Source organism: Acinonyx jubatus, chromosome A2, assembly GCF_027475565.1.
Source record: "Acinonyx jubatus isolate Ajub_Pintada_27869175 chromosome A2, VMU_Ajub_asm_v1.0, whole genome shotgun sequence".
Lineage (NCBI taxonomy): Eukaryota > Metazoa > Chordata > Mammalia > Carnivora > Felidae > Acinonyx > Acinonyx jubatus.
The window spans coordinates 110,243,411-110,263,964 of record NC_069383.1 but is presented as its reverse complement, the minus strand read 5'-3'; the positions used below and the strand labels follow the sequence as shown (position 1 = coordinate 110,263,964).

Sequence of the window (20,554 nt, the reverse complement as noted above, 5' to 3'; positions counted from 1 at the left end):
GCCTGGGGTGCGCCAACGCCAGTCTTTCTGAGCCCGGGCTCTGCGGGTGTCGCTCTCTGGAACTCGATCGGTGAGGACGTAGGAGATTCAGCCTCCGCGGCTATGCGGACCCTTTATCCAAAACCTTGTGGACGCTGAAGGCGCGATGTTGGGGGGAGGGGGGGCTCAGGGTGCTCCATTTGCGCGTCTATGCAGTTGGCTGTCTCCCTGGGGCGGGGAAACGTGAATTCAGGCCCGGAGGGTCGCCTGGTGAAGCTGCCCCCTACCAGCCCTTCCCCTGCTCCTGCCTCCCAGCGGAGAAAACCAGCCACGCGTCCGGGGTCGGGAGCCTGCGGGCGGGAGGTTGAGGCATCTCCGGAATTCGCTGGGAGCCAGATAGACGCGTCCAAGGGAGGGAGTGAGGAGTTAGGGCTGGGCTGGAGGGCTGGGTCCGAATCCAGACCTGCCCCTGACCCCCTGTGTGACCTTGGGCAGCCCCTCCTCCTGCCACCACGTGGGCAAGATGCTGGTTTTTATTCTGGAGACGCTCCGGGTCAGACCCCCAGGGGCCGGCAATCGGTGTAGGTGACGGTGCTTGAGGACTGGAACAGCCAGGGCAGTCTTTGGACCCAATCCCAAATAGGAGGCAGCAGTGGTCTGAGAACTGATGGGGTTGTTTCAGGTGTCAGGACAGCCTGAGGTGGACGCTCCTGGGCCAGGGGGTCCGGGGTGTAGGAAACCCTTGCCCTGTCTGACACCACTGCCTTGGGCAGTATTGAGGGAAGGGACATTTGGCCCCGGTGGTGGGAGGAGGCTGCCCCCACCCCAGTCATGGGGAACCCCCCTTCCCATGTTTCTGCCAGGCATTTGCCACTTTAAATTGCCAAGCTCTCAACTGTCACAGCTGATCTGTTCCTGGAGCAGACGGAGCAGAAAGACCACAGTGGGTGTCCCCTCCCCCCAGCCCTGTCCATGAGATTAGGCTCATGGGGACGGCATTCTGCTCTGCCTGGTCAGCTTTGCACATTTTGCTCTGAGCATGCTCCATAATTGGTGGGGGTGGGGGGAGAGGGGAAGCACTTGTCCTGCACTAGGAGCAAGAGTCTGGTTGTGCACTTTGATGAGGCCCTGCTCCACTCAGTGCTCTGTCCCCACCAGACTGCACATGCTGGCCTGTGCGGCCCCTGGGAGCAACTCTAAACTAAGGTGACACGGGAATGCCCCTCTGGTCACCCTCTCCTGCCCCCAGCACTGTGCCTGACTCCTCCCTTGGGCTGGTAAGGCCAGAGCCCAGCAGTTGAGTTTGAAAGGAGAGAAGAGAAACAGTCCCACCCCCCCTTTGCCCCCCACCCCGGCAGGAAAAGATGAGCTAAGAGGGGCTGGGGGTGCCACAATGCCCACAGCCTTGACACTGAGCATCAGAGCTGGAGGGAGCATCCTAGGGCCCAATCCCTTATTAGAGATGGGGAAACTGAGGCCAGAGAGAGGCAGGAACACGTCCAAGGTCACACAGCCTCCCACTGTCCCCAGCTCTCCAGACATCCTTGGGTTGCTAGGGAACACTCAGAGGACTCGCTGTTCCCATAGAGGTCCCTGCAGTGGAGAGACAAGGAAGGGGACTGGTGCCGTCTTCTGCAGGGGACTCCAGCTCCTGCACACCGTGCAAACATTAAGCAATCTCGGGTCTCATGACCAGAGTTGCCATCCTTTCTCAAGGCTGCTTTTCAAAAGTGCCTGTGGCTGCCTGCCCTTCCAACAGCTGTTCTGACCAGCCTGCCCTGCCCACCCCATACCTGCTGGCCCCACAGCAACCCCCATGATATCAGTTATGCCCCTTCCCCATTGTGCGGAGGGGAATGCCAAGGCCGAGCCAGAACTTGGGACCCTTTGTGTCTTCACCTTTCTCCCACCCCCGGTGTTCTGACTACCGGGATGGGGGGTGGGGGGTAAACTAAGCACCTAACCAACCGTACCCTAAAAGAGCACAGCCGGCCTTTGGTTTTATAGTAAGCTTCCTGTCAGCAGGGTGTGCAAGCGGGGCTCAGTACTGACCAGTGAGGGAGGCTACGAATCTGGAGGGTTGACCCCATGTCTCATCCCTCCCTGCTGGCATCTCAGAATTGGGGTGGGGAACGGGATTGTTTGCTCCTGTCAAGAAGCGAGTTTTGCATAAAAGTGGCTGGGCCAAGCCCCATCCTGTTGGTGAGGTCCGTGTGGACCGGGGTTCCCCCCCTCCCGCCCCCGCACCACGGAACTCAGACCTGACTATTGCCATGGTGAGGTGTAACTCAGACCTGCTTGGGGGAACAGCATCTCCTAGTGCCTGCTGTCTTCCCACTGGACCCAGCCTGGCCCCGTCCCGGCTCCCACAAGAATGCATACCCCGCCCTGCCACCTAGACACCTCTGTTCATCCTTTTTTATTCTCATCCATGTCACTGCTTCAACAAAGCCTGCCCTGAGTCCCTGTGTCCTCCCCTAAAGTGAGCCATTATCGCTGAGCAGAATAGCGTGCTGGGGCATGGGTGAGACTGCCATTAGACCTCCCTGGTGAGACACTAGGCTTCAGGAAGCCCCTCCCGCTCCCCCACCCCCCAGGCTGTTCAGCAGGGCTACCTCAGCAAGTGCCAACTTGGGAAGGCAGGACACAGGCAGCCAAGCTGTCAGCGACTCTTCGAAGAACTACGTGTATGTGGCCTTCTGATCCAACACGATTGCATTTCAAACCCGGTGAACGTTTTTTAAGCATCTGCTCCTTTTGCCAGAGCCCCTCACGGTGCTCTCACATATATTATCCCATTTCATTTGCAAAACCACAAAGCCACCCATCAATGTGTGTGAAGGTTCTGGAAGCATAATATTAAAACAATTATGTCACTCCCACAGGCCAGCGGGAAGGATTTGGGATGCTGCACCCTCCCACCTACCTCGGATGACGATCCTTTCTGTTCCTTGGGCCCCCAGAGCCCCACGGTTTGCCAGTTGTCATGCCCAGATGCTCCTAGGGAGACATTCCTCTGGGAGGGGCTCATGAGTGAGCACAGAGTCCAGGCTGACCCACATAAATCCACGTGCCATATGTGACAGGGATATAAAGGCTTGGGCCTCACATGCTGCCTCTTTAGAAGGTAATCCCAGCCTGTGCTGTGTCCCTTTCTGTTGGAATGACACAATCACTCACGACTAAACTCCCTGAGGCCAGAACAGTGGCTGAGGCACCTCGTAGTCCCTAGTGCTGGGGGCTAATATAATTTTTTGTTGTGCTCAACTGAGCTGGATCCAAAAAACAAAAAAAAACAAAAAACAACAAACAACCTGCCTTCATGAGGGAGTGAGTTCCCTTCACTGGAGGTATGCAAACTGAGGCTGATCAGAAGATTTATGTTTCTCAGTTGGTTTAGATATACCCTGGAGGGTCATTGGAGCTCCAAGACTCCCAGAGCCAATGATTTATTATTATTATTATTATTATTATTATTATTATTATTATTATCTGAGGGCTTGCTGAAAGCTATCCTGATAGTAATATAGGTTTGTAAAAATGCTAAGGGCCAGGGTGTTTTAATAAAGCCAGTTGCCTGGGGGTATTATGGGAACATTTCATTATTCAGCTCATCCAGATACGGAACTAGGACCAGTTTTTGGACTTAGCCAGGAGGCCTGAGGATTTGGTATGAAGTGAAGCAATACGGAAATTGAATGTCTTATGGCAAATCCGTGAGCAGTGCTGGGGTCACTGTTGGTCACACTGGCTTGGGAAACTTGAGGGAAGAGCACTTTGGACAAGCTCTCGCTTTGAACGAGTCCCTTCCCGGCCGCCCCCCCCCCCCCCCCCCCGCCGACCGGAGTTTGGAACAGGCCAGGACACAGTTTGGAAGGGGCACCTGGGTGGCTCAGTTTGTTAGGCTCAGGTCCTGATCTCTCAGTCCATGAGTTCAGGCCCCGCATCGGGCTCTGTGCTGACAGCTCAGAGCCTGAAGACTGCTTTGGATTTTCTGTCTCCCTTTCTCTCTGCCTCTCCCCCGTTCACACTCTGTCTCTCTCTGTCTCTGAAAAATGAGTAAATCGTTAAAAAAATTTTTTAAAAAAAGAACATGCTTTGGAAGCTGTAACTGGCACCCCAAAGGGGTGGGGTTGGGGGGTAGGAATGGGGGAGCAGGAGGGCTGGAGCATGTAGACCCTGATACCCGGACCCTGTATGTGGACTGACTGAAAGGCTGGCCTGCCTCTGGGGCTGGGTTCAAGTGCCAGCTCTCAACTTCCTAGTGCTGTGACCTTGGATAATTCACAACCTCCCTGAGCCTCAGTTTCCTCCTCCTTAAGATGGGGGTGATGATAGTACCAGCTGCCTAAGACAGTTATGAAAATAATTCTGAGAAAGTGTGTCAATGTCATAGTTATTTTTCATTTTCTCCTTTGGGGATGTCACAGGAGCCACTGAGTGTTTCTAGGACCTCAGAGTCCAAATAGAAATGCAAGCTCCATTCATGCAACAAATATTTATGGAGCACCTACTATGACACCGCAGGAGCAAAACAGACAAAAAACCCTTCCCCCCAGGAGTTTTTGTTCTAGCGCCCAGAGACCCAGATGGATAAGTAAGGGAATAAAGAAAATTTCAGAGAGTGGTAAATGCTACAAGGAATCAGTCTGCCCTGATTGATGTTAAAGGTGATTTGCAATGGAAAAATTCTCCCAAACGGAAAAGGAGAGAACCTGGTTTGGGACCTGGATTCCGGTCCTGACCCCAACTTGCTGTGCAGCCTTGGGCAAGTTCCTTTCTATCTCTGATCCTCGGTGCTTGTCTTTAAAATGAGAGGGTAGAATGAGCCCTCGCAGCTCAGATGTCCTGTGTGGCTGGGTGGCCATGGCGTCGAGGTGTGACCGGTTATGGCAGGTGACTCTGCAATCACAGCTTGGGGTGTCCGCCTGTCCCCTACCAATGTCAGATACATCTTTCTGTTTAAATGTGATATGCAACCTGTCACACAGGAAAGTGAATAGACATCTGTGCAGCAGCTTAAAGAAAAGTTAGAGACACATACATGTGCCTACCACCTGGGTCAAGAGACTGAGTGTTGCCAGAAGCCCCCTACCCCCACCCAGCTTGGTGCTCTTCCCCAACCATTACCCCTCAAAGAGTCTCACCATTTAGACTCTTGTGTTAATGATGCTCTTGTTCTTGCTGTGTTACCGCCCGGCGGAACAACTCTTTTTTTTTTTTTTTATGTTTATTTTTGAGACAGAGACAGAGCGGGAGTGGGGGAGGGGCAGAGGGAGACACAGAGTCCAAAACAGGCTCCAGGCTCCGAGCTGTCAGCACAGAGCCTGACGTGGGGCTCGAACTCACGAACCGAGAGATCATGACCTGAGCTGAAGTTGGAGGCTCAACCGACTGAGCCACCCAGGCGCCCCAGCTGAACAACTCTTTACGGTATCATTTTGTTTTTCTTATTTTCGAGCTGTCTGTTAAATAGACGTAGGCTGTAGATAACTTGTTTGGGTCTGGCTTCTTCGGCTTGCGGGTGCAGCCCTGTGACTCCTCCAGTCGTGAGTAGCTACGGTTTGTCCTTGTCACTGCCGGGTCGTATTCCCTCGCCGCGCTGGGGCCACAGTTTATGTATTCCAGTCTACTGTGATGGACATGTGGGTTGTTTTTAGTTTGGGGCTATTGTTCTTGAACCTGTCTGTGCCCTAGTGTGCATGGCATGCCCTTCTCTAGGGCATTACCTCTCACTGGGTCGTAAAGAATGCTGTGTGGTCATTCCGTCCCATGGCACCCCCTTCTCCCGGCATCGGCTATTATCAGTCTTTGGCATTGTTGCTCAGCTGGTGGGTGTGTAATAGTGGGTCACCGTGGCATTAATTTGCATCTCCCTGATTGCTGATGAGGTTGGGTCATTTTTGCCTGCTTATTGGCCATTTGGATCTCTTCTTTGGGGAAGTGTTTTTGCCCATCTTGGGCTTTTTATTTTCTTGTTGATTGGGGGGATTCTTTAGGCATTTGAGACTTGAATCCTTGATCATTTATGTATGTTGTAAATATCTTGCCGTTTTTACTCTTTCTGGGGTCTTTGGGTGGACATCTTCATTTCAGAGTTCTTTTTTTTTTTTAAGTTTATTTTTTTATTTTGAGAGAGAGAGAGAGAGAGAGAGAGCAGGGGAGGAGCAGAGAGAGAAGGAGAGAGAGAATCCCAAGCAGCCTCCACACTGTCAGCGCAGAGCCCAGCTCGGGGCTCAAACTCACGAACCGTGAAATCATGACCTGAGCCAAAATCAAGAGTTGGACTTTCAACCGATGGGGCCGCCCAGGCACCGCATTTCAGAGTTCTTCATTTAAGTAGTCAAATTTATCTCGAGCTTTATTATCAATGCTTTCTGTTTTAAGAAATCCTTTCCCACTCCATGGCCGTGCATATTGTGTATGTTTTACATTAGATCTTTACCTGGAATTGATTTGTGTGTGGCGTAAGATAAGGATCCCGTTCCAAGTGTGCACACGCACACACACGCACACACACCATTACCCAGCACCATTTGATGAGCCCTTTTCCCCATCTGCCCTGCCCTGCCCTGGCCCTCCCCCCACATACCCATACTTTTCCCGGGGTGGCGGGCAGGAGCCCAGGACACGGGCTCTGGACAGGAGGAGCCAGCAGGAGTGTGGTGATCAGGGACAGCCCCCGAGGGCAAGGAGGGCTGCGCAGGCGGCCCTCCCCCACGGGACCAGCTGCCACTCCTGCCAAACAGGTCTGTGGGGCTGTGGCTGTCACGTGTCCCGCTGGCGCTGACTCGGGCTCTGGCGGATTAAGCAGGGGCTGAGGGCTTATGACCCACGCTGGCCACTGCATAGGCCCGGGAAGGGCTGAGGAAGCTCATCTACGTGGGCCACAGAGGAGGCCCCTGGGGCCAGTGAGGCCGTGCTGTGTGCTGCAGGAGACCCCCACCCAGGGCACTGGACCAAGGTAAGGGAGGGCCAGGGCGATCCCTGGCTGTGTCTTCCTTGCCCACCTCTGGGTACCTGCATCTGGAAAATAAACGTCTCCTCCTAAGCCCTTTGCATCCGGGTCTGTTTGAGGCAATGGAAGTAGGAGGTGGAGGGCCACAGCCTGCCACAATGACCTGCCAGATCTCAGGCCACTATGCGAACCCGCTTGAGCCCACACACAGGCTCAGGCACCCAGCCCACCTGTCTCCCAGGGGGCTCTGCATCCTCTCCAGTGTCCAGGGCATGCCTGCTAGAGAGAGAGGGTCACTGCCAACCTCCAGTCGGTCCTCCAGATCCCGGTGCCTTTCCCCGGGCAGTGGCCAGTCCCTGGCCTGGCAGGACATAGCCTTACTGCTCTTGGAGTTATCAGGGCAGGGAGGGAAGGAGGAAGTGGGTGTGGACTGAGCACCTGCTAGGTGCCAGGCACCTCCCCTTGGAGTAGGAGTAATCTTTACTCCTACCAGGCAAACCAGGGCAGATTCGCCCATTTAATAGACGAGGAAACTGAGGCCCAGGAAGGGGCTGTGGTTCAGCAGGGGCCTGGGCTGAGAGCATGGCCTGGCAGCATCTCAGCGGAACGTCTCCAGGGCCCCGGAAGTTGTAGGCTCTGCTCCCACCACGGCCTGCGGACTCCCCTTGGTTGCCTGACAAGGCACATTCCCTCTGGAGCAGTGTCGCTCCTCCCCAGGCTCTCTGAGAACTTCAGGTCCCCGGGAAGAAGTGAAGAGCAAGAATCAGCCTAGAACTAGGCCAGGACTAGTGTGCCTAGCCAGGCTAGGACCTGGACAATGGTTTGTGTAGTGGGGGTGACAACAAGAGGGGCCCCCTTCTCTGGGTCACTCTGTGGCTACAGTGCAAATGTGCACAAATGGGCCACCAACACGGCCCGTGTCCCAGCAAGCACAGAGAAGGTTTTTACAGAGAAGGTCGATACCTGAGCTCCCTTTTTTCTTTCTTTCTGGGCTTCTTATTTTCGGTTTATTTCTAGGAGTTTACTGTTTGCTTAGGAAAGCAGGCCCGTGGTAAAAATGTTCAACATTACAAGAAGATACAACAAAAACTTCATATGCCCCCCACCTCCCGCTCAGAGCAAACATGGAAAGCGGTTTTGCGGTATCTGGTCGGAAATATTCAGGAGCTGTGTGTGTGTGTGTGTGTGTGTGTGTGTTTATTCCCCGTGCTGTATTTTAAAGAAAACACCCAGCAGCTCCCTCTGCCCCCCTATCCTGTGGCTTCCCTCTGGGCCTTTAAATCCGCCCACTCGGCTAGAAAGGCCGGCTGCCTCCTCCCTCCAGAAGGCACACATATTTGTGGACGCTGGCACCAGATTTTCCTCGTCAGCAGGACTCGAGGGAGGCTGTAGCCTGGCACGGGGCAAACAGGGGGATTGTTGAGCTGCAAAGAACGGTCCCTCTGTGCCCCATGAAGGCCCAAGTTGGGAGACCAGCTCCCCCTCCTCCCCACTCCAGCAGATCTGGGGCTGGAGCGAGGGCGGAGCTTGGAGACCTGGCGCGGGCCCAGCCTGGCTGCCAGCTGGCCATTGGGTGACCTTGAGCATGCCCTGGCCTCCTCCGGGCTCCTGACTCGATGCAGAAGCCCAGGGCATGCAGCAGTCTCTCTGAGAGGACTGAGGGTCTGTCTCCTTGAAGACCCAAGCAAGCCACATGTCACCCTTTCCACCTGAGTTTAAGCCCGTGATGTGGGCTGGGGTTTTCACTGCCCTCCTGCTCAGATTTGAGGGGATTCCATGAGGCAGCTTAAGTCAGTGCTAAGTTTTGCTGATGTTTTCTCTGTGGGCCTTGTGATTTCTGGACCTGCCGGTGGCTTATCTCTGCCGTGGAAATCTCCCAGAGGGCTTTCTCTGGGGCCTTGCCTCTCCCAGGGCCTAAGAAAGGAAGGCACAGGTGGCTGCATGTGGCCACATGTCCTGCATGCATGATTACAAGTCCTTACTGGAAGGGCTCCCTGCCCCCTTGAAGGAAGAGCCAGATCCACTGTCAGTGTGAGGAGAGTAATAGCAGGGACCCCACCCAGTGGGGCGGAGCTCCAGGCGCTTCTAGTGTACAGATGTTCAGGTTGTGCACTGTATGAGAGCAGTTGGCAAAGAAAGAAATGGCAGTCTTGCCAAGTGTGGGCGTAAGAGGCTATGTCCACCAGAAGAGGGCGCCTTTTACAGATTCACATATGGGAGCCCTGCCTGCTGGTGGTAGAACCAGCCTTGAGCATGCTGACTGGCAAAGGAGAGATGCCTGGGAATGGGTTCTCCTCCCCACTTAGGCAGCCCTCCTATGCTTAATTTTTTAGACTCTCTCTCCAGGACTCTGTTGGTAACCTCAGGGGCAAGGGAACTCCATCCTCCTCCGTCTGCGTGAGCGGCTCAAGCAGATCCAGCCCGGTGAATCCTGAGGGAACTGGGCCATATGCCTGGCTTCAGGGGCCACAGAATGGCTTCAGTCAAAACAGACCTGGGTCCACGTCTCAGCTCTAGCTTTTCCCGGCTGTCTGCTCCTGGTCAGGACATCGGTGCACAGACCCTCCACTTCACCGTCTATTAATATCCCCCTCCCCAGAACTCAAGTAGGAAGGACCTTTATTTCCCTCTGCGCCTGGCCCCTTGAGAAATGAATGCTGTATTTACGAAGGCATGTTAATCTGGGGACAGGGACTCACGTGAACTAGACATAACTAATTTCATCCACAAATATTTCTGAAGCACCTAGTATGTGCCTGGCACTGCACTGGAGCTGAAATAAATGGGGAATCGAGCAGACACGATCCTTATCCTCACACAGTTGTGCAGCATAAGAGAGGGAGACGCTCCCCTGAGCAGCATCCGCGGTGCTAGGAGACATTCCTCGACGGGGCCTGTGAGGAGGTCAGGCAAGGCCTCCCTGAAGGAGCTGAGGCATGCAGGTGGAGCCGGGGTTAAGTAGGTGAAAAGAGAGAGACGTGTGCTGGACAGAGGGACTGGCCTTTGCAAAGGCCCAGGGGTAGGAGCCAACTTGCTGGATAAGAGGCTGAGGCCGCGCGGAGGGGGAGGGCAGAGGCCGAATCTGCGAGGCCTTGTGGGCATAGCGAGGAGTTTCGTACTCATTTCTTAAGCAGTGAGGAGCCAGGGTTCGAAGCAGGGCAGTGACATGTTGTTAGATTGAAACGTCAGTGAAATTGGGTTTGAGCCCTGCTCTGCTTCCTAAGCCAGCCGCCCGCCCTCTGTACAAGGAGAGCTGGGGAGGAGGGGGCCTTAGATTCTTCAGGCAGAATGGAAGAGGTTTGAATGAGGAAGCTTTGGGCGGGTCCGCGGGCTGGCTCAGCGGCCCCTCTCTACACCTGCTCCGAGGCTGGGCGGTACCACCCTGTCTGGGCCGCTGTGTCCAGTCTGGGAAGGCCAGGCTGCAGTTCTCCAGAAGGGCGAGAGGTGGCGCCAGCGCCCCAGCGGTGGCCGGTGAACGCCGCCCCGTGCCAGGACCAGCCTAGTGAGTGGTGGGATGGGGGCCACTCTGATCAGGCCAGGGCCAGCCACACTGCCCCCTGCTCCTCACCCGCACCCTGACCCAACACCCAGACTGCTGGTTCGGTGGCTCTGGCCTGCAGTTTTCGCCACCCTATCTTTCGTCCTCTCCAGGGAGGGCTCCACCAGCTGTGCCCTGAACTGTGGTCTCAAACCGATCATAATCTGCCAGCAAGCCCAACCTGGGGACTTCTGGGTGAACCCCCACTTTACAGGGCAGTGCCGGGGTCCTGATCTCTGATCTGCAGTTAATGAAGTCCCAGCCTCACAGGGCGGACAGGGGCATTGACAAGTCACGTGTGTAAAATACAGAGTGCCCAACAGTTAGTCTAGCCAGTGCTGGACATCTAGCAAGCCTTCAGAGCCTGGAAGTCCCTTCCCCAGCTCCACGTGGCCCCTGTCCCTCGCACTGGAGTTAAAGCACAAAAGGAGCCGATGTGTGTTGAATGAAGAAGTGCCCTTTCCAACCAGAGGCTGCATCCCAGAGTGGGGACCCTCATGGCTTGGACCATCCACCGTATCGAATCCCGCTTCCCTGTGATCTGTGCGTCTTGCATTTTGTGCGAGTGCCTTGGTACTTCTGGGCCTCTGTGCCTTGGGTAAGATGTGGACTTTGCCCTCTGTGTGGCTGGGAAGGTTGCTGCGCCCCAGTGTGAGCGCCGTGGAGCACCGGGCACAGAATCGGTGCTCCGGAAGTGGCAGCCGCGGCCACTGCTAGTGTACCTAACTGTCCCTAGCGTAGAACTCCAGGTGACCACCAAAGGAGGCCAAGGGAAAGGAGCTAGAGGCTGCATCGCAAGCAGCCTACAGCAGGAGGGAACTTACTAGAAGGTAGCGTTATCCCCAGACCGTCGAGGAAAAATGGGAAGCAAGCCTGGAACAGGGCCCCTCCTGAGAGCAGGCGTCAGGATCCACTAGGGATGCCTCCCAAGAAGGAGGGGCCCACTGATCCGTACTTAGGCACCCGCAGGCAGGGCCGAGCCCGTGAGAGGCCCACCGGGGGCAGCCACCATAGGGATATTGGCCCACTGTGGGAGGGAACAGGAGGGGTCTTGGGAGAAGAAATGGCCTCAAGGAAGACAACCGGGTTCCAAGCCCCGTGCCCCCACTCCTGGCTTCCCATCCCCATGCGCGGCGGGGATTACCCTTAACCAGGGTAATAATTACCGTGGACGTAGCTGACATGTTGAACAAATTGTTGTGTGCTTGTAATTACAAATTGCATTTCTAACACTCCAGGGGGTTCCCAACCTTGATATCTTTGCTATTAGACACATAAATTATACTCACTTATGGAAATGGCGAGAGAGACCAAAATTGTCTGTGGGTTGTGCTGCGTAAGGGATGCTCGTTGTGGATCCGCTCCAGGAGTCTGGGGTGGCCCAGTCTGGGTCTTAAGGTTTACTCTTATTTCGTGGGGTGGGGTCGCATTCCCTTACCCGCTCCAGGCCAGCTTGGCTCAGAGGCTCCTAGGCTTTCCCTGCCTAGGCCTACAGGTTGGAATCCCAGCTCTGCCACTAGCAGGGGAGCGGCCTCAGGGCATACCGCTTAACCTCTCTGTGTCTCCCTTTCCTCGTGGGCTACGCAACAGGACTTGACAACTGGCCGCAGGAGAGCGTATGGGGAGCACTACCCAGCATTCGGAGGTGCTCCCCGGGGGGGCCTGACCTTGTGGGATGGCAGCCTAGTCTTGTTCCCAAAAGGATGGGAAGAGGGCCTTGACCTCCCCGCCAACCCCCCCCCCCCCCCACCCCTCCACTGGGCCCAGGCCCCACCTGGGCCCTCCCCGGCCTTCTGCGGCGGTCAAGTTACACTACATGCTTAAGGATATTTCTTGTTGGAAAAAAGCGTACTCTCAGATCCCTGAGACCCGAGCCACATGAAATGATTCCAGGTGAGCCACAGATTCAGCGTTCGGTAACAAGGAAAATAATCACGTGGGACCCAGAAGAATGCTATTCCCTTCCCAATGCTCTTCCGGCCCTTCCAAGTATTTCAAGACCAAGGTGTCAGCGGGTGCTAAAGTTCTTTAACGCCTCTTTATCACTCAAAAGAAGGCTTAATTGTATCTTATTGTTTTATAGGAAGTTATATAGTCACATGGTTCAACAGTTAAAGATACAAAAGGCACACAATGAGCACTGAGCTGCCCTCCCGGCCCTGTCAGGTTCCCCCAGAGGTAACTGCCATCCGGATACTTTATGCATATGTCAGCCTGCATGTGTTTACTCCTCTCCCTTCCTTCTGTACCCGAATACAGCATTCATCACCTTCCTGGTTTCACCTGGCAATATATCGTGTATCTCATTCCTGATCAGGATATAAAAGTGATCCTTCTGTTTTATGGGTGCCTTCTATAACACGGATTCTCCGTACTTAACTAATTCCTGTGTTAAACAAACACAGAGCGGGACTAGAGCACAGGCCATCTGCGGGTGACAGGATCCAAGCAGGATTTTATAACGGTGTTTTGGTGATTTGTTTTTATGGGAAAACTGAATTTATTCTCAGTGAGACTGGGATTCTTTGTTGATGGAGCAAATATATAGTTTCCCTGATATAAAGAATAGTGTTAAGTAATCGGTATACAGGTGCTATGTGGTCATTGGGAAAACCAACCTGGGGCTAAATCCAGGCCGCTTTTTTTTTTTTTTTTTTAATGAACTGGTTTCTTCTGCTCTTTTAAAAAAAATTTGTTTTTAATGTTTATTTATTTTGGAGAGAGACAGACAGAGTGCGAGCGGGGGAGGGGCAGAAAGAGAGGGAGACCCAGAATCCGAAGTGGGCTCCAGGCTCTGAGCTGTCAGCACGGAGCCCGATGCGGGGCTGGAACTCACAAACAGAGAGATCATGACCTGAGCCGAAGACGGACGCTCAACCGACTGAGCCACTCGGGCACCCCAAATCCAGGCCACTTCTGCCAGCAGAATTCTGCCCCCTTCATCCTGTGGCCTCATTCCTCACTGCTCACCCGTCCCCACTCTTCGCACTCCACATAGATGTAGATTTTGTGTGTACGATGTATGATTCTACTTTCCCAAGCAAACCAAGCTTTTGCCTATGCTGTTCCCTGTACCTGGAGTGCCCTTCTCTTGCCGGGCCACCCCGTGAATTCCCTTTCGTGCCACAAATCCCAAGACAGGCATCACCTCTTCCAGGAAGCCTTCCCTAAATGGCCATCCCCCCAGCCCTCTGCCAGGTGGCTCCCACACTGCACTGGTGGCCCGTTTCAGTGCCCTGGCTAGTGCAGATTCATCAGAATCACCGAGAGTGTGGAAATTTGCATTTCCATTGATTTGAGAACCACCGGTGGCATGGGAAGAACACAGGCTGAATGTCAGTGTAGAGGTGGGTTCTAATCCCAGCTCCGTCCTTTACAGGTTGTGTGTCTTTGGACAAATTACTTAGCCTCTCTGGGCTTCAGGGCCTCCGTGATAAACTGGGATGCCTACCCACCGTATAGAGCGGCTGTCAGGATTATGTGAACTCCTGTGGGAACAGGGCTGGCACCAATGACTCTGATTTGCCTGCAGTCCCTTTACCCACCAAGCTTCCGGAAGGTAGGGCCCACGCCTCTTTGGTTCTGCATCCTCTGAGATACGCAGCCAGTGCCTGACACGTAATAGGTAATCATAAATGTTGGGGGCGGTTGTTGAAACGCATTCAGGAACGCCCACGTTCTCCGTTATAGATTTATTCAAACAATGACTCAGACATCACACATATCCCGCATCCATTAATTCCGAATCAGTGGAGTCAAGTCAAGCTGGTTGCCGTCTTCCTCCCCCTGGGACAAAGGAAGGTGTTTAAATCAATAACATAAAGACGATTGCAGAGGGGAATGTTTAACCCACTTAAGAGAAGCTGTCGGTTAGGAGCACTTAGTGGCATCCGTTCGCCAAACAGGCGTCCCCAGCACTTGTTATAAATGAACGTTATAAATTCATTAAGGGAGAGGGCCGCTGGGGCACTGGCTTGGCACCCCCGCGGTAGCTGTTTCTGTGGTATGCACGCACTGCAGAAGAGTAAGCCAGCTGCTTCCCTACTTCCAGGCATTCCCTGGAACGCCACGCGTCTGGATCAGTGGTGGCCAGCTGGGACGTTCCGAAGCAGAGCCAGGCCTTGCAGATTTCTGTATTTCTTTCTAGATTTCCTCACGTTACCTGCTCCCTTTAATACAGATGGGCCCCGGTTTAAGCAAAGCGACTAGGAAAGAACCCTGAATACCTCAAGGATGGTCATTCACTTTGCTTAAAGGGATGCCTCTTTTATTGATAAAGTCTTGAGCGGCTGGATCCCGTAAGCAACAGGCACGCCGGAGATGAAAATGGGTAGACTTCCAGAGACTATCTGTGGTGTAAAAAGGGGCGCTGGCCCCGACGGAATAAGACAAGGGCGAGAACGGGGAGCGGGCAGGGGGCCTGCCATTTCCAGCTCACAGGCCTTGTGCCATCGCTCTGGTTGTCCTGAGTGAGAATGACTGGGTCAACAGGACTCACTCATTTATCAGACATTTATTGAGCACGTACTGTAGAGCAGGTGCCATCTGGATCCTGGGGACACCGTGGTAAACAAAGTCCCCTCCTTCACATGAAGATCTTCATTCTGGTGGAGGGGACAGACCGTAAACAAGCAAGTAATTAAGCAAGATAAATATAGGCTGGGAGATGGGCTTCACAGGGAATTAGATGAGCTAGAGAGAACAGGGATGTGCTTTACCTGGGGGTGTCCCAGAAGGTCCCTCAGAGGAGGTGACAGCAAGCGGGCCGCCGTCTGTTGGAACACGTGTGTGCGGTCTCAGAGCCCTTCACATGTAGGGTCTGTCTCTTTCCCAGACTGTAGGCGTGGGGGTGGGGCTTGGAACCACAGAACCTAATTCCTCCTTCCTCTCTCAAACTAGTTCAAGGGGCCCTCTGAGCGTGAGCTCAACCCCAGGGCAGGCTTGTTGAGGGAGGAAGGGAGAGGCACAGGCAGCTGGGGAGAAGGGAAAAAGGCAGGACTGCTTGCCCGATTTGACCGCACCCGGGCCTCTGGGACGCCTCAGCAGAACTGGCAAAAGCCTCAAGTCCTTCCCAGGCCTGGCCACCACGATGCCCCTCCTGCCTCTCCCCAGCTGCTCTCCACTCCAGAGGGGAGGTGGGACGTTCCCCAGGGCAAAAGGAACCGGGATTTGTGACCGGGGTCCTGGGAGCTGGCGAAGCGGGGGCAGTGGGAGGCAGAACTCTTGCTGGGGGCCCAGCACTTGATATGTCACTGAAGTCTTTGCAACAACCTCAGTGATATGCGTTCTTATCCCTTCCCATTTGACAGAGGAGACTGAGGCTCAGAGAGGCCATGCCCGAGACCACCCTGCCAATAAGGGGACAGGGCCGGGAGTCTGACTCCATAGCCGGTGGGGCATGTGGGGGCTAGATTTGCTTTTGTTATTTCCATTATATCAGCCACGAAGGGAAATGGTCTTCCGCGGGGGACTTCTTGGAACTAAACCTTGAAGACCAAAGGGAATGGTGTTATAAGCACAGACTTGGGAATCAGACAGCCTTGGGTTCAAATCCTTACTTGAGGCTGCTTGGCCTCAAACAAATTCCTTAACCTTTCTTCTTTTTTTGTTCAATGTTTATTTATTTATTTTTGAGAGAGAGAGAGGGAGAGAGAGAGAGAGAGAGAGTGCATGTGCACACAAGCGGGGGAGGGGCAGAGAGAGAAAGGGAGACAGAGAATCCAAACAGGCTCCAGGCCCTGAGCTGTCAGTGCAGAGCCCTGACACGGGGCTTGAACTCATGAACTGTGAGGTCATGACTTGAGCTGAAGTCGGATGCTTAACCGACCGAGCCGCCCAGGTGCCCCATTAACCTTTCTGAGGCTCAGTTTCTCTTTCTGGATGATAGGATGAGGACAATAATAGTAGTATGTTCCTTAGAAGGTTATTATAAGGCTTAAATGAGATGATAGGTAAAGCATTTAGCACGGAGCCTGCATTCAATAAGCACTTTGTGTAGGGGGAAGACCAGGCAGGTCTAGCTTCGTGGTTACATTCATGGTCTGCAGGCCAAATGGACAGGTGCTCAAATCCCTATCATCCAGCCTCTAGGTGTGTGGCCTTAAGTATGTTACTCAACCTCTCTGAGCCACAGTGTGTCTGTAAAATGGAGGGTTGTTGAGCATTAAATGCGATCACTTCTGTAAAGTGCCTGACCCAGAGTGTGTGCCCCATGATGGGTGGCCTTGGCCGTCTCGGGAGGTAGCAGTCCCCGGACTTAAGGAAGAGGCAGGTAGAGGCAGGGAGGTGGGGAAAGGAGGTTCAGAAAGACCCATCCACTTGCCCAAGAGGCAAGATCGAACATGAGATGCTGGGAAGCCAGGTTATGACGCCACCAGGTGCCCACGCCGTGAGCCTTCCCACTCTGTGGGGGCAATGGTGGCACAGGGGAAGGGACTACCAGGCTCTGAAGGCCTGCTGGGTATCCGGCACTGGCTAGGCAATTATGGGTGTTCTTGCCAAGCCCCGCACCGCTCCTGCAAGGAAGGTGTACAGGTGAATACACCGAGGCCCCAGGAAGCTGTGTGACTCACCCGAGGTCACATAAGGGGATTGATAGGGAGCTAAGATGCATGTCCAGGCCCACTGGCCACAAGGCTGCCTCTTCCACCTGCAGCGGAGAACTGAGGTCCCTCTCAGGTCCAGAGAGTGGACACAGAGGGGTTGGACCTGGAAGAGGCCTGGAGTCATTTTCCTGGAGCTGTCCCCAAGGGAGGGCTGACTCCCTCCGCATAAGCATCGTGGGCCCTGCCCCTCTATCCCTGAGGATCTGGCGGTGGCTTCCTTCTGCCACCAGCCAGGGAAAGGAGGGGTGAGTTTGAGGGGCTGAGGTGGGGGTCACTTTTGATTGTATCCAGGGGGCTGGCAGGGCCGCCTGATGGGAAGTGTGGTGCACAGTGTGATTCGGGGGTCAGTGCGGGCTCAGGGAAGAGCCCTTCACTGGTGAAGGTAGCAGCTCAGATGTTTGCTTCTAAATTTCTTCCTGATGTCGTCAGGCCTCTTGAATCCTGCGAGAAGACTGGCAAATGGCCATTTCCCGTCCACTTGAACAGAGACCCATAATTGCAGTAGCTGCACTCAGAAGCCACAGGTCTGTTCTCCACAGGCCCTGCCCCCTCACCTCCGGGCCAAGCAGCCAGCTTATCTGGCGGGGCCAAGAGGGACCAGGACGGATGGAGCGTGCCCACAGGAGTGGCCAGACCTAGGAGGGATGCAATGAGCACCTTGTGACCCACGGCCACCACCACCACCTCCGTTCCCTTTTATGACGAACTATCACCCACTGGGTGGTAGGGGTCGCAGTGGGTGCTCGGGACCTAGAAGCATGGAGGGCTTCTTGGAGGAGGTGATCATTCCCAGCTGTTTTGTTCACATTGTCAGTCACTGAGCACATCCTGAGTTTTTCAGAGCTCCTACAGAGCCATCCTATACTGGTACGGGGTTTTGTGTCGTTTCGTTTGGTTTCTCCTTGCATCTGACCCTGTGTCCTAACCATGCGGTTCTGTTATTGCAACCCCTCCCTAAGGATTTTCCCATGCCCTCACAGCCTCTGTTAATCCCCTTGTCAACTGTTGGCATAACAGAACTGCGTCTAATTTTTATTGTTCATTTAAAGACCACAGGAAAACAGCCTTCTTACACCTCAAACCACAATGGTTCCCTGACTCTGTGGTTTGCTTTGTCAGAGCAGTGGGGAAGGAGCCATGGAAAGGAAGTCAGATGACCAATTCTTGGCTGTGCCCCAGAGTGACTTGGGGAAGTGTTCCCCCCCTCCCTAGGCTCAGGCTCCTCACCCAATAGTCAGGCAGCACTGGGTTCTGGTGACTCTTTCCAGCCCTGAAGCCCTAGGCTATGCTAACGTTAAAGCCACTTGAATCTCAACCGTCGCGGTCCAGGTCTTGGCGAACCCAAGTACTGCTGAGCTTTTATGGTTGGGACTTAACTCCGCTGGTGGCTAGTCACGTAGAGCAGTGGCGGCGTCTGAACCCCACCACCAGGAGAGTGGATGGAGAGCCATTGTCCCTGCCTCCAAGGTGCCCACAGTCTAGGTGGGGGGTTCTCTCCCCACCTAGGGGATGGGGCACAGGGAGAGGCTTCCCCTGTGATATTTGGGCTGTGTCTTGATGGTTGAGTAGGACGTTGCCAAGCAGATGAATAGGGCAGCCCAGGAAGTGGGAAGAGCATAAGCAAAGGCACTGGAACAGAGGAGTGCATGGTGCATTCTGGGAGGAGCTATATCGTAGCTAGGTAGCTGGGAAGGAGGCTGGAAAGAGTCAGGGACTGAATGATAACCAGTGAAAAATGCTTGAAATTTTGGAAAGTAACCTGTCCCTTAAGATCAGCTTGATTTGTTTGGAAATTTTCTCTACTGGGGGGCTGACTGGCTTCTCTGAGGTAACACTACACAATTCTGCATTCTGCACAGCTGTGTCTGGTTTTCCACAGCATGCAACACTCAGACGAATAAGTTCTGTACGGTACGGAACCCACGCCTCAGTCACCCAGGCCGTATGCTGGATTGTGCGAGTCCTGCTGTGTCGTGCCGACAATGGGGTACTGTGGCCCAGGAGGCAGGACTCCTGGGCCAGTGTCTTTGTCTGTGGTAGTACCTGGCCACACACACCCCAGGGCACATCCCTTTGGCACCCTGGGCCTCAGTTTCCCTGTCTGTAAAATGAGGGCTTGTGCTGGAAGGATGATCACAGCGCGTCCTCCTGGACCCAGCATCCTGGCTGTGAGATAGGGAAGTCCATTCAGTGTTATGAACAGATTAATGATCAACAGGCACTGAGAGGGGAACTCGACTCCAATAACGCAACTCCAATTGATTTTCGTGGCTGTCAGTAAGACACCACCTACTTGAAGGACAAGGAAACCAGGGTGGCCCAAGAGGTGACTTAAGTACAGTACGGAATTTGGGGTCTTTGAGGACTGGCTCTGGAGGGCTTGAGTCTCCCACAAGATGCAAGACCTCTGGTCCCGTGGGTTGCTGTGACTTGTATTGATTTCTGTATTGCACCGGCTTTTTTTTTTTTTTTAATGTGTATTTATTTTTGAGACAGAGAGAGACAGAGCATGAATGGGGGAGGGTCACAGAGAGAGGGAGACACAGAATCTGCAACAGGCTCCAGGCTCTGAGCTGTCAGCACAGAGCCCGACACGGGACTCGATCCTACGAACCATGAGATCATGACCTGAGCCGAAGTCGGACACTTAACCGACTGAGCCACCCCAGGCACCCCTAAAGTTCTGAAAACTATAAAAGGGTATAAGAGGATGAATCACTGAATTCTACCCTGAAATCATTATTGCATTATATGTTAACTAACTTGGATGTAAATTTAAAAAAAGGGGTGGGGGGAGGGCATAGAGTGAAAAGTCCTCCTTTCTCCTTCCCACCCCTGTCCTAACAAGCCTTCAGGCTTAGAGGGCAGAGGCCCATCTCCAGGAATCTCTGGAAACCCTAGTTTCCCTTCCCAGAGGCCACCACCGGTGCCTGTTTCTTGGATCTTCATTAAGAAATAGTCTATGATCATATCATGCTATATAAGCACACTAGTGCTCTGTATATTTTATTGTAAATACATATCACAGTTTTCTGAACTTTTTTTTTAAATTTTTTTTGTAACGTTTATTTATTTTTGAGACAGAGAGAGACAGAGCATGAACGGGGGAGGGGCAGAGAGAGAGGGAGACACAGAATCGGAAAAAGGCTCCAGGCTCTGAGCCATTAGCCCAGAGCCCGACACGGGGCTCGAACCCATGGACCGCGAGATCGTGACCTGAGCTGAAGTCGGACGCTTAACCGACTGAGCCACCCAGGCGCCCCAGTTTTCTGAACTTTTAATCACAGTGTCACATCTCAGATCATTTCCTGTCAATGTGTATGGTGCTGCCACCATCTTGTTAACGTAGGACTCCACTGATGGGCGTATTGCAGGTTACTTAACTGGTCCCCATCGAGGGACATTGCAAGTCTCCTCCTCCTTGTTCTGTGTTACAAAGAACTAATATCCTCGGACCTAAGTCTTTGTACACAC

The 20,554-nt window shown here is 53.7% G+C and overlaps 1 protein-coding gene across 11 annotated transcripts in view; it reads left to right on the top strand.

Moving 5' to 3' along the window:
• IQSEC1 (IQ motif and Sec7 domain ArfGEF 1) overlaps positions 1-20,554 on the top strand; it is a 460,032-nt gene that overhangs the window by 359,346 nt on the left and 80,132 nt on the right. The window contains exon 1 of one of the 11 annotated variants that reach the window (XM_053218870.1): positions 4,150-6,943. The exons of the other annotated variants lie outside the window; for them this stretch is intronic. Coding sequence (XP_053074845.1) covers positions 6,807-6,943 — 137 coding nt within the window. The 5' untranslated portion in view covers positions 4,150-6,806. Of the gene's footprint in view, positions 1-4,149; positions 6,944-20,554 lie in introns of those variants that run through there. 11 annotated transcript variants of the gene reach the window in all.